This window comes from Paramisgurnus dabryanus, chromosome 6 (genome assembly GCF_030506205.2).
Source record: "Paramisgurnus dabryanus chromosome 6, PD_genome_1.1, whole genome shotgun sequence".
NCBI classification, from domain to species: domain Eukaryota; kingdom Metazoa; phylum Chordata; class Actinopteri; order Cypriniformes; family Cobitidae; genus Paramisgurnus; species Paramisgurnus dabryanus.
The window spans coordinates 37,571,138-37,590,607 of NC_133342.1; the positions used below are offsets into that span (position 1 = coordinate 37,571,138).

General features: G+C 44.6%; 1 protein-coding gene across 1 annotated transcript in view; it reads left to right on the plus strand.

Moving 5' to 3' along the window:
* The window catches only part of LOC135767115 (polymeric immunoglobulin receptor), a 33,604-nt gene extending 21,219 nt beyond the window's left edge, over window positions 1–12,385 (plus strand). The window contains 4 exon segments of the mRNA XM_065276745.2: window positions 42–320; window positions 8,591–8,753; window positions 8,755–8,882; window positions 12,126–12,385. Of these exon segments, the coding sequence (XP_065132817.1) occupies window positions 42–320; window positions 8,591–8,753; window positions 8,755–8,882; window positions 12,126–12,181 (626 nt within the window). The 3' untranslated portion in view covers window positions 12,182–12,385.
* Window positions 12,386–19,470: the final 7,085 nt, after the last annotated feature.

A 19,470-nucleotide genomic window follows, 5' to 3' on the forward strand; every position in this document is an offset into this window, starting at 1 on the left:
TAAATGTCAATGACAAATATCATCTGTCTGTGTGATGACAGCTCCTGATCTCTCTGTGATGTCCAGCAGTGTAACTGTAGATGAAGGTGGTAATATCAGTGTACGGTGTCTCTACACTTCTACATATAAGAATGAACACAAACAGTGGTGCAGATATAAAGACAAGAGATGTTACACAGCCCAGAATGCATCATTTAAGATCAGTGATGATGGGAGAGGATCTTTGACTGTGATGATGTCTGGACTGATGAAGAGTGATTCTGGCTGGTATTACTGTTCTGTAGGAGATCTACAGGCTCCTGTTCAACTCACAGTCAATGGTAAAACTCATTCAATTATTAAAGCTACAGTATGGGTGGTTAACTTTTGCCTCTTAGATAAAACAATTCGGTGAAATTCGCGTTTTGGATCCAAAATAAGTCGTTGTTGTTAGGCGGGTCCTCTCTCACCGTGACCAGGGTTGAGGTGGACGCCGCTCCTAAATATTTTATGGGGGGCAGTAGGCATTGGGGTCCGTGGGATCGGAGCCAGAGCAGCCACGGACGCCTGAATGCACTACGTTAATCCTGTCTAGTCCAGTCCTTTGTACGCCAAGTCCCGAGCCTGTTCACAAGATGGCTGCCGCCAGTCCAGAGTCAGTTTACAAGATGGCTGCTATACCGGTAAGCTCAGTTGAGGCCTGTGCGAACCAGTTAGTCTCAAGCCTGGCAGATACCCCGATGGTGTTGGTTCGGGCGGCCAGCATCCTTAAGCCACCTGTCTCCATGACCGGGCCGATCGCGTCAACGGAACCAGCCAGGCTGATCATGTCAACGGAGCCTGCCGGGCCGATCGGGTCAGCCAGGTCGGCCGGAATGACGGAGTCAGCCAGTTCAACAAATTTTTTCATTTTTTCAACTGATTCGTCCAAATCCCCCGATTCTTTGGAGTCACCTGAGCCAAACGAGTCATTTGAATCTTTTAAACTTTTGGAATTTTCTGTGTTTACTTTGGCTTTGTGGTCTGCTTGGTCTGTTTTTTGTTCTGCTTCACAGGAAGTCACTCAAACTCATGTGCCCAAATCTCCTGAACTCCTCCTCACGGCTGGAAGGTTCGAACCTGTGTCACCTGCACTCTCTATTACGACTAGATGGTTCAAACCTGAGCCTCATGTACTTCCTGTTACGGGCAAATCGTCAGAGTCAAGTGAATCGTCAATGCTAAATGAATCACCAGAATAAGTGAATCGCCAGAGTCACTAAGGTCACGTGAGTCTTCTACACTTCCTGTCATGGCTGAGAAGTTTCCATTTGAGTCCCCTGAGCTTTTTTCGACCAAGTTAGCTGAACCTGAACCTTTTGAATATGTTGTCCTGAATCTGAAGACTGTTTTTGAATTTCCTGAGTTTCCTGTATCCTGTAATTCAGGCATTATGGTCACACCCAAGCTCCATAGACTCGCTGCCCTTGCCAAAATGGCTTTGCATGACTCTGATGAACTCTCTGCCCTGTCTAAAATGGCGGACACTAAACTTTCTACCTCATCCAAAATGGCTGACACTGAACTCTTTGCCCTGTCAAAGATGGACAATTCTGAACTCTATTTAACTATTTGAACTAACCAGCCTATCTGCTCTGTCTGGCTTTAGTTTGGTTTCCCTGGCTTTGCCAGCCTCTCTCTCTTCTGTCCTTATTTACAGGTCCAGAGTGCCAGGGGCGCCACCCTGGGTTCCAGTGCCACCTGGATCACTACTGTCCTTAGCGCCACCCTGGCCGCCAGCTCCATCATGGTCTCTGGATCTGCCTACAGCACCACCCTGGCTTTCAGCTCTGCCTGGTCTTTGGCTCTACCTGCGGCACCACCTTGGTCTCCAGCTCAGCTCTGGTTTTAACCTGTGGCACCACCCTGGCTTCCAGCTCTGCTCTGGTCTCTGGTCCCACTTTCGGCTCCACCCTGGCCTCCTGCTCTGCCTCCACCACCTTGGCCTCCTACTTTATCCACCATCCCATCCCTGTTGCGCCTGGACTTTACTCTTTACGGCCCTGGGAGCGTCTGGAAGTCGCTCTTGGGGGGGGGGTGTTCTGTCATGATCCGGTCTGTGTTTTGCCCTGCTGTTGATTGTTTGCTCCACCCACTTGTTAGTTGCCATGGACACTCATTAGACTCATTCATTCCCTCTTGTGTGTTGTCATAGTTACTCATTGTCTCTGCTTTGTGATTGGTTCCTGTCTGTTATATCTACACTGTTTGTTCACTTCCCTGTTGCTAGTCGTTGTTTAATGTTGTTTAATGTCACCTGTTAGCTCAGAGTTCTGCCTGCCTGCCTGTCTGTTTACTTGTTTTATGTTTTATATTAATAAATACTTTACTTTACTGGATTTGGATCCTCACTCGCCTCTGCCTCCACTCGCAACAACATCATTAAATAGCAACCATATAAAATACAAACATGTACAGTGGACACACTTAATGTTTTCTATTGTTTTATTGTGTTGATAGAAACTCAGTTTAGGTAAAGTTCTAACAGTTGTTTTGTTTATGATTTATATGTGATGAGTGTAGGAAAGTAACTGTTCAGACTGGTGGATCTGTTATTATTCCATTTCATTATGAAAGTATATACACCCAACACCAGAAATACTGCTGCTATCAAGCAGGAGCAGCTCTGTTCTGGCACACGCAAATGAAACGTCTCGGTTACGTATGTAACCCTCGTTCCCTGAAGGAAGGGAACGGAGACGTCACGTCGTGACCGACAAATTGGGAACCGCTCCGCTGCGACCTATCTACTTCAAGAAACTATAAAAACGCCAATGAACTTGGCATGCAGGTATTTGCATAATGCAGGCGCTTTTGCCAGGTGCGTATATAAGCCGCAGGTGCACAATACCAAATTAGCTATATTATTGCTGAGAAAGCCGAGCAGCAGTGCCCGATCTACTGATCTAAAGAGAGAACCCGAGTGGAAACCGGCTCGACACGAACACTATAGAATCTTGTGAACGTATTAGCCCAGCCTGCAGCTCTACAAATGTCCGTTAGCGAGGAACCGCGAGCCAGTGCCCAAGATGATGCCACACTACTTGTAGAGTGAGCACGTAAATTAAAAGGACAAGGCCCGTCTTGTTTTTGGTATGCAAGGGCTATAGTATCCACAATCCAATGGGACATCCTCTGCTTGGTGACAGCTTTCCTTTCTGCTGACCACCGTAACAGACAAAGAGCTGGTCTGAGGTTCTAAAGCTTTGTGTTCTGTCTATATGTGACCAGTCACGGAAAGTAGGGACACAAGTCGGATCTTGTGCATTTTGAGTTATTCATAGATTCTGAAAGTGCAGTTTCTAAGCTTTCTAACGATGTGTAACACATGGAAATCTGATAAGATTTGGAGAAGTTGTGGCCATTTGAATGTAACACATTCAAGAAGGAGAATGATGAGAAATTTGAGAAAGAAAAAAGTTAACACTTTCCCTTTTCCCTGGCTGGAGAGACAATAGGGCTCATTTACATCTCATTTAGCTAAGCCATACCCTCTGTAAAGCCGTTATGAGATAGGCTACAGATGTTCTAGCATCATATGTAGTATTTTATTACAGAAGTCCGAATGAACAACATGCAAAAATAAACGGGACTTTTACCTTTGTGGGGATCACAAGTCGAATCCAGTCTGTTTCAGATGTGTGAATCATCCAATGATTTTTGTCCACAAATGCGTATAATCCGTGATATATATATAGTCTATTAGTACATCAGATTTCGCATGAACTTCTGGTAATACAATATAATATAAAATTTGAGGACTATTTACATCGTATCATGTAAGGGTATATCAGATTACAGTCCGGTATTTGCGTTCCGTTAAACACATGAACCCGCCTTCAAATTTTGTATTTAAAATAGGGTCTCTGTGTAACTTATGAGTTTGACTTCATGCTGCGCTGCAAGACGTCAAAGTACCGCGAGAGCGAGTCGAAATTAAACTACTCCTTAAGATTTCTTGAAGAGCTCTCACGGTACTTTGACATCATCCGACTGCGGCGCCCCATAAAGTCAGTGACGCGGCTGTCATACGATGCGGCTGACTGTTATTTGTTCCGCCCCAGCTTCTTTTATCTTTCTTTTGTTTTGTGCGCCCGAGCTTCATTTACAGTCTGGGGAGACGCACGCTATAAGTTTGAAAAAAAAAAATAAAACTAAGCAAACATGTCTGAGGAACAGGGCAGCGCGTCACTACAAGTCACGTGACTTCACGCTCGAGCCGGAAGAGAAGACAATGCTGAATAAAGTCGTAATTCTTGCTATTTTTGGACCAAACTGTATTGTCGATGCTTCACCACAATCTCACTGACCCACTGATGTCACATGGACTACTTTGATTATGTTTTTATTACCTTTCTGGACATGGAAACCGTACATAGATTTTCAATGGAGGAATAAAAAAGCTCTCGGACTAAATCTAAAGTTAAAACATCTTAAACTGTGTTCCGAAGATGAACGGAGGTCTTCCGAGTTTAGAACGACATACGGGTAAGTCATTAATGACATTATTTTCAGTTTTGGGCGAACTATCCTTATTCAGTAGTCACGCTGTTCCCTGTGGGGTCGGAGGCAAAAACATAAGCTTATACAGTATATAAATATACACACAGACAATGACGCCCCCCGCTGCACGCTAGAATCTCTGGAAAAACTAGCCTATTATAACCGCAAAATGTACCCTTTTAAATATACATAAACTGCTATCTCAAACATGGAGAGGCTTCTTCGTGATCTCAACTAACAGATTCTGCAATAAAACGAAAATCACAAATTTAGAAAAAAATAACTTTGATTCTCATTTTCTCGAAACTTGTGCTGCCGACTTGTGCCCCTGGTTTCCGTGATGGGTCACATATACACACGTAGTGCACGGAGAGGGCACAACAAAGCCATGGCTGGGTCTGCCTCCTCCAAATGCAGCGCTTGCAGGTTCACCACCTGATCTCTGAAAGGAGTGGTGGGAACTTTAGGCACGAAGCTGGGCCGGGGACAGTGTTACGCTGGATGCAGCGGGCCCGAACTGAAGGCACGAATCGTTGAACGAAAATGCATGAATATCCCCTATCCTTTTAACCGAAGCCAATGCAAGGAGAGTTAGAGTTTTCATAGTAAGAAATTTAACACTCACACTATGCAGAGGCTCAAATGGAGCTTCCTGGAGAGATTTCAGCACCAAGGACAGGTCCCAAGGAGGAATAGAGGGAGGACAAGAAGGATTAAGCCCTCGAGCGCCTCTGAGAAATCTAATGACCAGGTCGTGCTGACCCACTGTCCTACCGTTTACGGGTGAATGGTGAGCTGATATCGCAGTGATATCGACCTTAATAGTGGAAGGTGACAGCCTATTCTCCAAACGACGCTGGAGATACAACAGAAAAATACATTCTCGGGGGTTTTCACGTTGGGAAGAACACCAGTCGACAAACAGGTTCCATTTAAGCACGTAAGCCTGTCTCGTAGACGGCGCTCGCGCTGCAGCAATAGTGCTAGATATCTCTTGTGGTAAATCACTCAAAACCTCCATGCCCCGTCCAGAGACCACACATAGAGGTTCCAGAGGTCGGGGCGCGTGTGCCATAATGTGCCCCCTTGTTGAGAAAGAAGTGTCCGAGGTATCTGTGCATACTATTGCATGCCTGGAGACCTGTCTCAGAGGCACACCGGCTCGTAGAAACGCACGGTCCGACCACGGGGCGAAAGTGTGACGACACGCAGGTGTAATGATAACATGGTGAATCCCGCACAGCCACGCTCTCCTCTGGACTCGGTCGTGAAGCCAATGCTGAAGCAGTCGCATTTGAAGCAGCCCGAGCAGTGTCACAGCCGCAGCTTCTGCCATATGCCCCAGGAGCTTCTGAAATTGTTTCAGCGGGGCCGCGCTCTTGCTCTTGAATGTATTCAGGCAAGTCAGTATCGACTGTACACGCGCTTCTGTTAGACGAGCTGTCAAATCGACCAAGTCCAGTTCCATCCCGAGAAAAGAGATTCTCTGCACGGGGCAAAGCTTGCTCTTTTCCCAGTTGACCCAAAGACCCAAACGAGCGAGGTGTTTTAGAGTTAAATCTCTGTGATCGCAAAGCGTCTGACGTGTTTGAGCTATTATGAGCCAATCATCTAAATACGCGAGAATGCGCACACCTTTCTCTCTCAGGGGTTTTAAAGCGCCCTCCACTACTTTGGTGAATACACGGGACGAAAGGGAGAGCCCGAATGGGAGGACTTTGTACTGATATGCTCGCCCCTCGAACGCAAAGCGGAGAAACCGGGGGAGAATTGATACGTGGAAGTATGCATCCTTTAGGTCGACAGATGCGAACCAATCGTTTGGACGAATGCATGGAAATATAAGTCAGCATCTTGAACGGCATTCTGTGAAGTGCACGGTTCAGCGAACGCAGGTCCAGGATCGGTCGCAAGCCACCGCTCTTTTTTGGTACAATAAAGTAAGGGCTGTAAAACCCCGACCTCATCTCGGCTGGAGGGACCGGCTCGATCGCATCCTTCGCCAATAGAACAGTGATCTCCGCACGGAGGACGTTGACTTCCTTTTTACACCCTTTGAATCGGGCTGACCAGGCGGGGCGGACTGCTGACAACCAGTTCCTCACTTCTTCGAAGAGCCCCGGGGAGGAACGGGGGCGGCCGCCGCAGGACGCCCTCGGTGAGGGGCAGACTGAGGTGCTGACGTGGACGGGGCAGGCGCAGGACGCTTCCGACGTGACATGATCTGAGAGATGGCCTCAGTCTGCTTCTTGGCCGTGGAGAATTGCTGGGCAAACTCCTCGACCGTCTCGCCGAACAGGCTGGCTAAGAAACCGGAGCATTCAGGAGCCGGGTTTTATCAGCATCCTTCATGTCCGCCAGGCACAGCCAGAGATGGCGTTCCTGGACCACCAGGCTGGACATCTCACGACCAACGGCACGTGCGGTGACCTTGGTCGCACGAAGCGCCAGATCAGTAGCCGCACGGAGCTCGGAGAGCCTTAGCCTGGTGAACCTGCAGCAATGCCATGGCATGCAGGGCTGAAGCTGCCTCCCCACAGGCTTTGTAAGCAGCGCCGGTTAGAGCGGACAAATATTTACAGGCCCGTGAGGGGAGAGTAGGCTGGTCCCGCCAGGAGGAAGCGACACCGGCCAGACACAACTGCATCGCTACCGGGCGCTCCACTGACGGGATACCAGTGTACCCCCTGGCATCTCCACCCTCGAGAGAGGTGAGAGGTGAAGGCTGAAACGGCCGGTTCAGGGAGGAAAACGGGGTTTTCCACGACCGCGTCAGCTCTTCATGCACCTCGGGGAAGAAGGGCACCGGGGGCGAGGACTGAGAAGCCCTGGCACCCCCAAAGTACCAATCATCGAGGCGGGACGGTTCGGCTGGGGGAGGTTCAGTCCACTTCAAGCCGACCGCCGCCCGAGCGAGCATGGCTGCCAACTCGGGGTCGAAGGCAGGTCCCGCAACCCTACCCGAAGGCGGGAGTGGGTCTGGATCAGCGTCCGAGGTTGACAGCTCCCCCTCCGATGCTACGGTGGACAACGTCTCTGGTGGAGGCTCGACAGAGCGCGAGGACACCGTAGAACACGGGCCGCTCGTCTCCATCGGGACCGACCCAGCACCGTTATGCGGAGATCATCCTTCGCAAGCCTAGTAACTGCACTCTTAGTAGCATTAAGACACCCGTCTCCGCAAATCCGCCATAGACATGCCCTCACAGATGGAGCATGAACTATCATGGAACGCTGCCTCTGCGTGCTGGAGCCCCAAACATGAAAGACAACGCTCGTGGCCATCTCGGGGAGCAATGAACACACCGCATCCAGAAACGAAGCACGGGTGGAATGCCATCTTTAAAAAGACGCACCCGACCGTGACACGAATGAGTGGCTGTCTTTAAAAAGACACAAAGCTCAAACGTGCTGCTCTCTTAGAGAAATCACTCTTTTGTGCAAGCTGGTGAAGCACACAGGGAGAGGCAACGCACTCACTCGAACTCAAATCCTAAATTAAGAGATAGAGAGAGAGAGAGAAAAGGTGGAGAAAACACTGCGAGCCTCCGCTGAGGTGCCTTGGTCCGACCAACTTCAGCAAGCTGAGTATATTTTTCTCTTCAGAAAAGGATCTACGAAGATCAAAATGCGCTTCTAATTTGGTATTGTGCACCTGCGGCTTATATACGCACCTGGCATGAGGGCGCCTGCATTATGCAAATACCTGCATGCCAAGTTCATTGCCGTTTTTATAGTTTCTCGAAGTAGATAGGTCGCCGCGGAGCGGTTCCCAATTCGTCGGTCATGACGTGAAGTCGTAGTGACCGACTGAAAGGGAACTAAAGGAGATGTGTCAGTAATTGATTATCCTGATCAGAGATTATTAACTATCACTTTGAGAGACCTGCAGCATCAAAACTCTGGAGGTTACTGGTGTGGTATGTCAATTAAAGATGGTGACGATGTGACAGAGTTGTGTTATATCACAATCCAATCAGGTATGAGATTTATTTTACACTTCATCATCACATTGCTCTTGTTTTTGATTAATGTCTATGACAAATATCATCTGTCTGTGTGATGACAGCTCCTGATCTCTCTGTGATGTCCAGCAGTTTGACTGTAGATGAAGGTGGTAATATCAGTGTACAGTGTCTCTACACTTCTGCATATAAGAATGAACACAAAAAGTGGTGCAGATATAAAGACAAGAGATGTTACACAGTGGGAAGATCTGACACATCCCAGTTGAGTTGAGATCAGTGATAATGGGAGAGGATCTTTGACTGTGGTGATGTCTGGACTGATGAAGAGTGATTCTGGCTGGTATTACTGTTCTGTAGGACATCTACAGGCTCCTGTTCAACTCACAATCAATGGTAAAACTCATTCAGTATTAAAGCTATAGTATGGGTGCATAACTTTTGCCTTTGCCGTTTCTAATGAATCATACAAATTCAATACAGACTAGTTTGGTTCCCACATAAAAATCTCTTCTTTTATTAATCAGTGCTTATATTTGACTATTGACAGTGTTTTCTAACATTAATTTCTCTTATATGTTTGTTTAATTTATTTAGATACCACATGGCCCATTTCTGTCTGTCTCAAGCCCAGATAAATTCAAGGATGATTGAATTTGACCTAAATGATGATTAGATAAATAACAGACAGGTAAACCTCATTTTGTGAAGCTATTATGAAGTGAAAATGATGCGTAAAAGATTTGCATGCGCAGGATAAAATTTGTGAGAGGGTATGTGACATTGCAAGCGTAAAATACATTTGCATGTAACACAGTTGTATAAAGGTGTAAATTAAGTTGCAAGCGTCAGAAAAAAAAGATTAGCAACATTGTGTCATGATCCTGTCTTCAGGTCACAGTTGTCTAGTCATAGTGACAGGATCATGGCAGCCCAATGTTTTGTGTGAGAGCACTGGCTTTGTTTTTTCCTAGCCATGTGCTTTCTGTCTCGTCTCCTGACCCCGCCCCCTTGTTTCCTCGTTAATATCCCATCATTGTTTGAATCATGTCACCTGTTCCCTTCTTGATTTGTTCCCTTATTTAATGCCCTTGTGTTTGCTGTCCTGTGCTCGTTCGTTTTTTTTGTACCAGTCCTGTTGAAAGCGGTTGCTATTGTTAAGTCCTTAGTCTAGTGTATTCTTGTCAAGTTTATCTGTCAAGTTTATTGTTAAATCTAGTTTGTTTAGTGTTTGTTTACCTAGTGTCTTTTGCCCCCTCGAGGGTTTTGTTTTTGTGTTTCTTGTTCAAATAAATCATCTGTTTAACTGTCTGCACTTGGGTTCGACCTCTGTTCCTGACAGAACGAACGAGCCACTATTGAACCCAGCAGACGGTCATCATGCATCGGACACAGGATCCCGAATGGTGGAGGTCCATCACCTCTCAGACCCTTGCGGGCAAGAGCCCGTTTCCTCCCCAGAGAGGACTCTCCCTGCAGGACTACGCCCTGGCCGTAGAGAGCAGCAAGGGAAACTATCCCGACTTCCTGGCCAGTGAATACTTTATGGCTGGTCTCAACGATCCTCCACCGGTTCCAGAGCGGGAGAGCCTGGTCTCCCTACCCTATTGGGAGATGGTTAACCGTGTCGCTCAACTGCAACAGCCCCGGCGTGAGAGGGGGTCATCCCAACCCAAGGCCAGACCCCTACCGTCTATTCCAGAGGGTCGCATCAGTGGGGTACTGTTGCAAGCGGACTCAGCGCTCGCCACTCCAGTCCCTGCAGGCTCTGTCCAGTCCCCTGACCTCAGAGGTAAACGAGAGCGTAGGATCTCATGGGAGTCGGCCTCCGAGGGGTCCTCCGCAGAGCCTGTCACGTCCTCTGCAACGTCCACCTCTCCTGCCTCAGTCTCGGCACCCCGGCCTAAGAAGAAGAAGCGGAAGAAAGGATCCTCGGCGCAGCCAGCCCAGCCGCCGCTGCCCTTGGCACAGCCGGCCGCAGCGCCCCCTGTCATGGTCCCTGTCTCGTCTCCGCTGCCGGCTGCAGCGCCCCCTGTCATGGTCCCTGTCTCGTCTCTGCTGCCGCCCGCAGCACCCCCTGTCATGGTCCCTGTCTCGTCTCCGCTGCCGGCCGCAGCGCCCCCTGTCATGGTCCCTGTCTCGTCCCCGCTGCCGGTCGCAGCGCCCCCTGTCTTGGCTCCTGTGTCTGCCCCTTTCCTGCCCGGAGACCCTGCCTTGTTCCCCATTGTGCCTCCTGTCCTCCCTGCCTCAGCCTTGCCTCTGTCTGCCCCATCTGCACCAGCCTCACCAACCAAGACCCCCAAGCCTGCCCGGACTCCTCGTCCCAAGTTCTCTACCTCCTCCCCAGGACCCCTTGCCCTCACAGCTCCAACCCACCTGGACTTCCTCATGTGAACTTTTTTGTTCCCCCCCCCCTTTAATGATGTTTTTGTTATGTCACCCCAATCCTGTTATTGTAAGTTGTTGTTTGCCATTGTGTTTGTGTATTATGTTTTATTGGTTTTTCTCTGTTTCTCAGTATGTCTTGTCTCGTGTCTAGTGTGTTCCCTTGGGGGACGCCAGGTGGCGTCCCTTAAGGGGAGGGTCCTGTCATGATCCTGTCTTCAGGTCACAGTTGTCTAGTCATAGTGACAGGATCATGGCAGCCCAATGTTTTGTGTGAGAGCACTGGCTTTGTTTTTTCCTAGCCATGTGCTTTCTGTCTCGTCTCCTGACCCCGCCCCCTTGTTTCCTCGTTAATATCCCATCATTGTTTGAATCATGTCACCTGTTCCCTTCTTGATTTGTTCCCTTATTTAATGCCCTTGTGTTTGCTGTCCTGTGCTCGTTCGTTTTTGTACCAGTCCTGTTGAAAGCGGTTGCTATTGTTAAGTCCTTAGTCTAGTGTATTCTTGTCAAGTTTATCTGTCAAGTTTATTGTTAAATCTAGTTTGTTTAGTGTTTGTTTACCTAGTGTCTTTTGCCCCCTCGAGGGTTTTGTTTTTGTGTTTCTTGTTCAAATAAATCATCTGTTTAACTGTCTGCACTTGTGTTCGACCTCTGTTCCTGACACATTGTACTGGTAATCGTAAGTGTAATTAATGTCTTGTAAAACTGAAACTTCATATTAACGCTAAATAAGCATGAACTTTATTCTGACCTCATTTACCACACTTACCTTTTTGGCACGGTTTTTGCGCTGAAATGCTGCCAAAAGCATTGCAAGTCTGCAAACAGTGGCATGCAATCAAAAACACAGTTTCATGAAAGGCAAATTCAAATTAACCTCGCAGAATCTGTCTCTGTGCGTAAAATAAACCAATTTTAAATGTGTAAATAACGTACAGAAGGAAAATCTATTTCCTGAAATAACCCGACATCATCTGGTCCCTCTGCGCTCACAGTTTTGTCACGATTCTCTCACTCATTTGAGTTTGCAATCGCTGGTGGGAAGGCGGGGCTATGAAATGAGGCTCCTGATGACTCATGGTTTTCTCTTTTCTGATTGGTTCAATAATGCCAGTAGTTGTCTCAGTATCGTCCTCAGCAGAAGGCTGGAGGAATGCTACTGTAATGACTTATACACCTTTAAGCTGGCTGACATGTGTTGATTCTGAATTTTGAGCTGGTTTTTAATAATATGTAATATATATGTTTCAGAATCAGCAGGTTCTCAGCACACTCTCCCGCAACGAGCACAATCACCAGAGTACTAATTTAACATCACCTGTCCCTCATTATCAGCACACGCTACTTATGCTTCAAACTCCCTCACAGTCACTGTCTAGTCATGTTGACACATACCACTCATTGCATCATCTGTCTACCTGCAAGAAAGGAAAGTTTGTCTCTTATCTGTGATTGTGGAGTTATTTGTTATCATCATCCATATCCTACAATATCCATTTCATCCTTCTGTCTTATGCTCATATTTTAATAAATACTTACCTTTATATGTGTCTCATTCTGGTCTGTGGTACCCTAAATAAATATTTAATTCTATTTTATGTATGTAGTGCTTTTAACAATTGCACATCATGCCAAAGATAACAGAGAAGGGGAAAGAACAACAAAGTATGGCAGTTTTTTAAGTATATAGTCTAGGATGGAGTCTTTGGCACTACAAGGAATCATTTCTTATTATGTAATGTAATTGATAGTACTCCATTCCTTGCCATATTATTATGGTCTAGGATGTAGTACATGCAGACATGGGCAGTGTTTCAATTAAATGTATTTTAAATACGCATTTAATTACTTTAGTGTATTTTGTAATTTGTATTATGCAGGTGTGGAAGAAATAATGTAGTTTGTAACAAAATATTTTGAGGGAGTTTATTTAGAGTATTTCAAATAATTAAAGGTAGGGTAACACATTTTGAAAAATGCTAACGGTAGCCGCCTAGCAATGAAATCCTGATCCCACCCTCAAGTCAAATCGCCATCCAAAGTCACGCCTCTTTCAAAACACATGAACACACACAGATCAGACGGTCACATCTCATGTCTCATTCACCAGTGAGAAAACTTTGCAGCACACGTTCGGTTGTGTAGACGTAGTAATTGTTACGCTAATCCGTAAACGAACACAAATTTCATAAGCAACACAATGTTTAATCAAAGTAGAATATCTGAATCCATCTCAATACAAACATATCGCGTACCTACCTTACCAAAATAAACAGTGCAACGACCCTTTCAGACCCTTTGCCTCCTGCAGCTGTTTCATCTCGTGGTAAAGCAGTAAAGTTACCGATGTACATTTTGGTTTTTGCTCTTGCTGATCCAGGCAGTTTTTGCTGTTGTTGTTATAAAAGATGCCTTTCATTTTGTGGCTCCTGTACAGGTTGTCAATTCAGCAGAAAAGTTTGCTGTTTTTCGCTGTTTACAGACAGGAGGTGAGTGCACGTGAGGTGTCTGCGTGGACTCGCTGCGTGGATGTGAGGAGACTTTTAACCAGCATAACTAAAAATGTTTCAGGATCATATCTGTTACCCTACCTTTAAGAAATCACCATGCTTATAGTAAATGATTTTGCCATTTTCAGTCTGATGTTAGCATTGGCCATGTCCAGGTTAGATGCATGAAAATCACGTGACTGTCAGGAACCGATAAGGGACTTAAGCGCAAGTAGTGCAAAAAATAACAGTTTATTTAGAAAAGGTAGGTGAGATAAAGTAGCAGGGCAAAAACCAGCATAAATAAAACCCAGTAAATGTCCAAATGAGTAGGCTGCAGATGAAGGGTGAAGCTATGTCCAGATGATAATGAAGTCCCAAAAATCCAGACCCAGCTACAAGGCCAACTGGGAAGACCCAGTGTATGGCAACGTCAGGTGAATGGGGACAGAGAAAGATTGTCACTCTAAGGGTATCTGTTAAATAATCCAGCCGAATGGGCGGCTACAGGATACACCAAGGCAGAGCAACCACAGGAGAACAGACTGGACAGCTGACAAGATGAATGGGGCAGGAGGCAAGTCAGTACACTGTAAACCCGAATAAGTTGGGAAAACCTAATGGATCCTAATTTTAATTATGCAGAACTTATACGTTTTGAGTTTCTGGTTCTCATTTATGTCATACATTTATGTATGTGAAAAGCATACAGGAATCCAAACAAGACAAGAAAGGCATCTGGAAGTTGGTTGTGGGTGGTGACCAATTCGTCCTCAAGAACAACAGAGACATTCACTGGGTCATAATGCATTTGGGCATTAGAGCTGTAACGCACAACCGTAAATAAAGCCACTGGAGCATTCTCAATATGCACTTCAGAATCTTCAAGCTAAAAAAAATCAGGAACAAAAAAGATTAAGAACATGAAAATGATGCTGCCAGTATTTAGTACATCACTTATTAGGAATTATCCGTTACATGGCTTCTACACAGGAGCTAATAGGAGTTGAGGATATTCAAATGCTTATGTAAACAGCACACTGCAATAAGGGAACAGGTATTAGAGACAAACAAACACGCTGAGTTTCCCTCGATCAGTGTATTGTTCTATAATATTCAGAAACACAATATACAGAACATTCACAAAATGCCTGTCAAAGTACATATCAATCACATTTCGTTTCCTCTGATATCTTACACTGTAGAAATTGACCAAAATAATAAATTAACTGCAGTAAACATTGTATACACCCCTTTTGCACGCAGCAAAACACTTCATAAAAGGATACAATTAATATGATAAGCAACTGAATATAAATTAATAAATGCAATGGTTCTTTATTGAATATGCACAAAAACAGATGTAATATTTCTCTCATAAACACTTATAAACGTAGCAAATGCAACAATTCTCTGTCATTAAAACACATACATTGACAAATGCAATATAATGCATATTAATAGTATGCATATGTGTCTCATTTTAGGGATGCTCATTTCGGTTAATTTTCCCGACCGACAACCACCGCTCGTTATCCGAGTATTAACCGTTAACTGATAAGATTATAATATTTTATTCGCATAAAATAAAAATAACATTGGAGAGCGTTTTTATGTTTTTTATCATGGGTTTATTTTAACGTGCAAACAGCAGCATACAGAACAGATCAACAACAGAACCTTCAAATATTTTTTACAGCAAATAAAACTGTACTTTTCTGACAGTGACATTTCTGACAGTGACAACAGAAGAAAAACTGAATTAAATAATATAAATAATATAAATAAAAACAAAATAGGCCTACCCTAAATATTCTTTTGACTTAAATAATTAGAACATTTAAATGACAAAAAGAAAACGGACTCCGTTTGAAAACCGGCTTTTTTTCCTTTCAGACAAAGTTTTTTCGTAAAATAAAAATAGCAGGCCTACCTCAACACGGACCTTTTCTAGTTTTTATTTAAAAAAAGTAACATGTCTACATGCTGTGGCGTTAATCTGGAGCGCAGCCTGTAAGACCCGCGGCAGAAAACACCCTCTCCGATGGCACAGATGTCCCGGGAATACACAGATAACGTCCGTATATGTATGTACAGTATGTATATATATATATATATAATTCTTACTTTAAATAAATCAAAACACTACAGTTGTGTTAATTAATTTCCAATTGTCTTTTTATTAATGTGTAATATGTATAAATTGTTATACCACTGTCATGTAATGTATGTGGTTCTGTGTAGAAACAAGTTTTTGTTCTTAATAATTATTTTGTATTTGTGTCCTGGCAAAGATTGCTAATGTTGACCAGTTATGTAAGGTAATAAAGGTTCTTACCCTCTTTTATTACACTTTACAATAAAGTTTACAAATTCCTTTAATAAATGCTTTGTTAATGATAAGTCATGTCAATAAAGGGTCTACAAATGCTAGTATCACATCAGTTAATGTTAAATAGATTACACTTTACAATAAGGTTCACAATTTCCATTAATAAATGCTTTGTTAATGGTAAGTCATGTCAATAAAGGGTCTACAAATGCTAGTATTACATCAGTTAATACCAAATATATATATTAGAAATATTTACCCTTAGTGTGTAAACTGCTAAGTAAACTAATGTAAATATGTACAGTAAGTTAACCTTAAAACATTAGGCTATAACCTAACCCTAACCTAACCCTAACCCTACAGGCATTAGTTCAGGTTAACTAATGCATTCATGTTAACTAATTGTGAGGTTAACGTGAATAGATGCATTAATATATGTGTGAGTTAACCTTAACTATTTTCCTTGCGTTTTGTAATGTCAATCCATATTAAAATGATATGCAGACCACATTATGCCCAGTAAAACTAAGGGTTATACGCTCCATATATGGTTGTTTCGGGGAGGAGATGGGGCGGGACACACGTATGCACAATCTTCCGCTCACTGGTATTTATGAATGGAATTTTGCGCAGTTTCTGGAATACGCATGGTTTTATAAATCTGAAAACTTTTGTGCGTACGCAAATTCTGCTTTATGTGCGTACGCACACTTTAAGGATGGAATCTACGCAAAGTTTTATACATGAGGCCCCAGGTACGTATTGCTACAGTTTCAAAACACAAACGTCCACTGGGGTCGCTAAAGAGAATAACTGCATGTGACATTACGATCGACAGTCAGAGAGGTATCCCATTATCCTAAAGCGGTCTGTGTAAGTGATTTGTTTTAATGAAACATGTTGGCTCTAATGATAAATGTTAAAATCTTTTGAGTGTTCATGATGCCAGTAGAACAGATAAGCAAATGCTTGGGTGATTTATCTAACGTTAACGTTGTCTACTTTCAATTAACGTTACGTATTCTGCTGTACGTAACAAACTTAACATCCAAATTAGCTGAGTAAGTTAATGATGTAAAATGCAGTCTTCCTTTTTTTAATTTAGCCTGTTTCTAAACTGAGGGACATGTTTGATATTACACAGTTAATAAAAGCCTGTTAATCCGCGAAAGAGACACTGGCCGTTTCTCAATCTAAAGGCTGCAGCCTGCGGAGATCGCATATGCAGGGTGAATACGCCTGCTTTATTTAAGTTACCTGACCATTACATTTGCACGTCATAAGCATATTACAACAATTTACAATTAACTAAGAATAACAGTCAACTTTATCATTGTTAATATTCTGAAACTTCATGATGTGTGCGGCCTATAAAAGCAACTTCCGGAAGCTGCAGGCTTCGCATTGATACAAGGACACTGTTCCCTAGACGACCTCCTGAGCATGTGCGCCGAGATGGAGCGGAACGCGCATGTGGGGTTCAAGCGAATAAAAGGTCAAATAGCCTACACACAAATAACTTATGTCTGAATTTATTTGGTAATTATCATCGTAAACACAGTCACTTATGTCTTATGTCAATGTAAACATTTGAGGAAGCATTTTTGATTCGTGTAACAGTACGCTATATGGATAGACCCAACAGCTAATCAATTAATAAAACGTTTCGATTTTATTCATTTTACAAATGTAATGAACATTTTCGTAAGGACTAGATGTGTTGGGATATTTAACATGTAATTTTAATTATATTATGCTGAAATGAACGAAAAGTTTTTTTCATTTTGCTGCACGAGACTCAAAGATCGAGTCAGTAAAATGATCCGAACTTCCCACTACTAACTTAAAGTGACAGTAACAACATGACTGCTGCAATCATTAATGTTAATCAAACAAGAAAATACACAGATAAAAATCACTCATTGCTCTCAAATGAATAACTTTTGTATTTCTAGATAAATATTAGTTTATATTTAATTTATACAGCATACAGTGTTAGTTTGATTCTTCAATTTCTATTAAGAATCTATTACTTAGAATATCACTGTTATTTCATCTTCCTGAAAAACGCTTAAGTTACTCACGTAACCCCGGTTCCCTGAAATAACGGGAACGAAGCATTGCGTCAGTTTGCTGACGCTATGGGGGAAACTCCTGTTTACTCCGTGATTGAAGCCTATTGGTTAACGTCTGTAGAAAATACAGACCAATGACGTTTGAGCCCGCGCGGGGGCGTGGCACACGTCCCTATATAAGCCGGTGAAATACGTCAAGAGCTCATTATTATTCGACTGAAGAGCGCAGCCGAATAACACTCGCTGCGTAGACGTTTGTAGCACGGCCAGCGACGCAATGCTTCGTTCCCGTTATTTCAGGGAACCGGGGTTACGTGAGTAACCTAAGCGTTCCCTTTCAATACGGTTCACTTCGCATTGCGTCAGTTTGCTGACGCTATGGGGGAACGTAATCCCATCCCGCCGTGCATACACAACGGACTGAGGTGCCCTTACCGGAGAGACACTGCATGTGGCCCTAACCCAGCATATACATAGCTCTAGCGAGCGCAAGTGTAAGCACCATATATGAGACAGTAATACGCATACAGTGAAGTTTCTAAACGCACCATGATGCATATACAATAGAGCACGAGACGGCGGGTTCCCTGAGCGCGCCGCGAGCTGTGCATGAATTATTAATAGGTAGCCATGACGGTGAGCTAGCAACGCACCGTGAAGGCATACAGAAACGCAGTCGCGTGAATCATCAAGCCGATAAGACCTGTGCTTGTAAGGCAGGTACATCCAGGCTATAAAATCTGACAAACGTAGACGGCGAGGACCAGCCGGCCGCGTTACAAATGTCAACGATAGAAATCCCCGTAGACCAAGCCCAAGATGAAGCCATACCCCTCGTGGAGTGAGCTTTTAAACCAACTGGACAATGTTCATTCAGGGAGGCGTAAGCCAAAGCAATGGCTTCGACGATCCATTTAGATAGCCTCTGTTTAGTGAGCGGCATACCTAAGGAATGTTGTGCGAAGCTTACGAACAGCTGATCTGACTTGCGATATGAGGCAGAACGGTCCGTGTATATTCTTAACGCTCTGACGGGGCAGAGCGTGTTCGGGGTTTGTTCGCCGTCCGCCGTCGGAAGGGCGAGAAGTGAAACCACCTGAACTCTAAATGGCGTGGTCAAAACTTTAGGAATGTATCCCGCTCTCGGTCTAAGGATCACTTTGCTATCGTTAGGACCGAATTCCAGACACGACGGGTCAATTGAAAACGCGTGTAAATCGCCCACTCGTTTAACCGATGCCAACGCCAGGAGGAGAGCGGTTTTAAACGAGAGAGCGCGCAGGTCAGCCTGTTCGAGGGGCTCGAAAGGGGGACCGCGCAGCGCTTTCAGGACCGTGGACAGATCCCAAGACGGGACCGTGTTAGGTCGCGGTGGGTTTAGTCTGCGAGCGCCTCTAAGGAATTTAATGATGAGATCATGTTTTCCCACGGTGCGACCGGCGATAAGGGCGTGATTCGCCGTTATCGCCGCCACATACACTTTAAGCGTCGAGGGCGCGCGACCGCTGTCCAGCATTTCCTGCAGAAAGGAGAGAATATGCTCCACTTCACAGGTGTTTGGGTTTAAGTCTTTCGTCGTGCACCAGTCAGAAAAAATAGACCACTTTTGAGCGTAAAGGCGCCTGGTAGATGGGGCCCTAGCTTCAGTTAGAGTATTTAACACCCGTCCTGAAAGGCGTGATGGTTGCCGTTCAGAGACC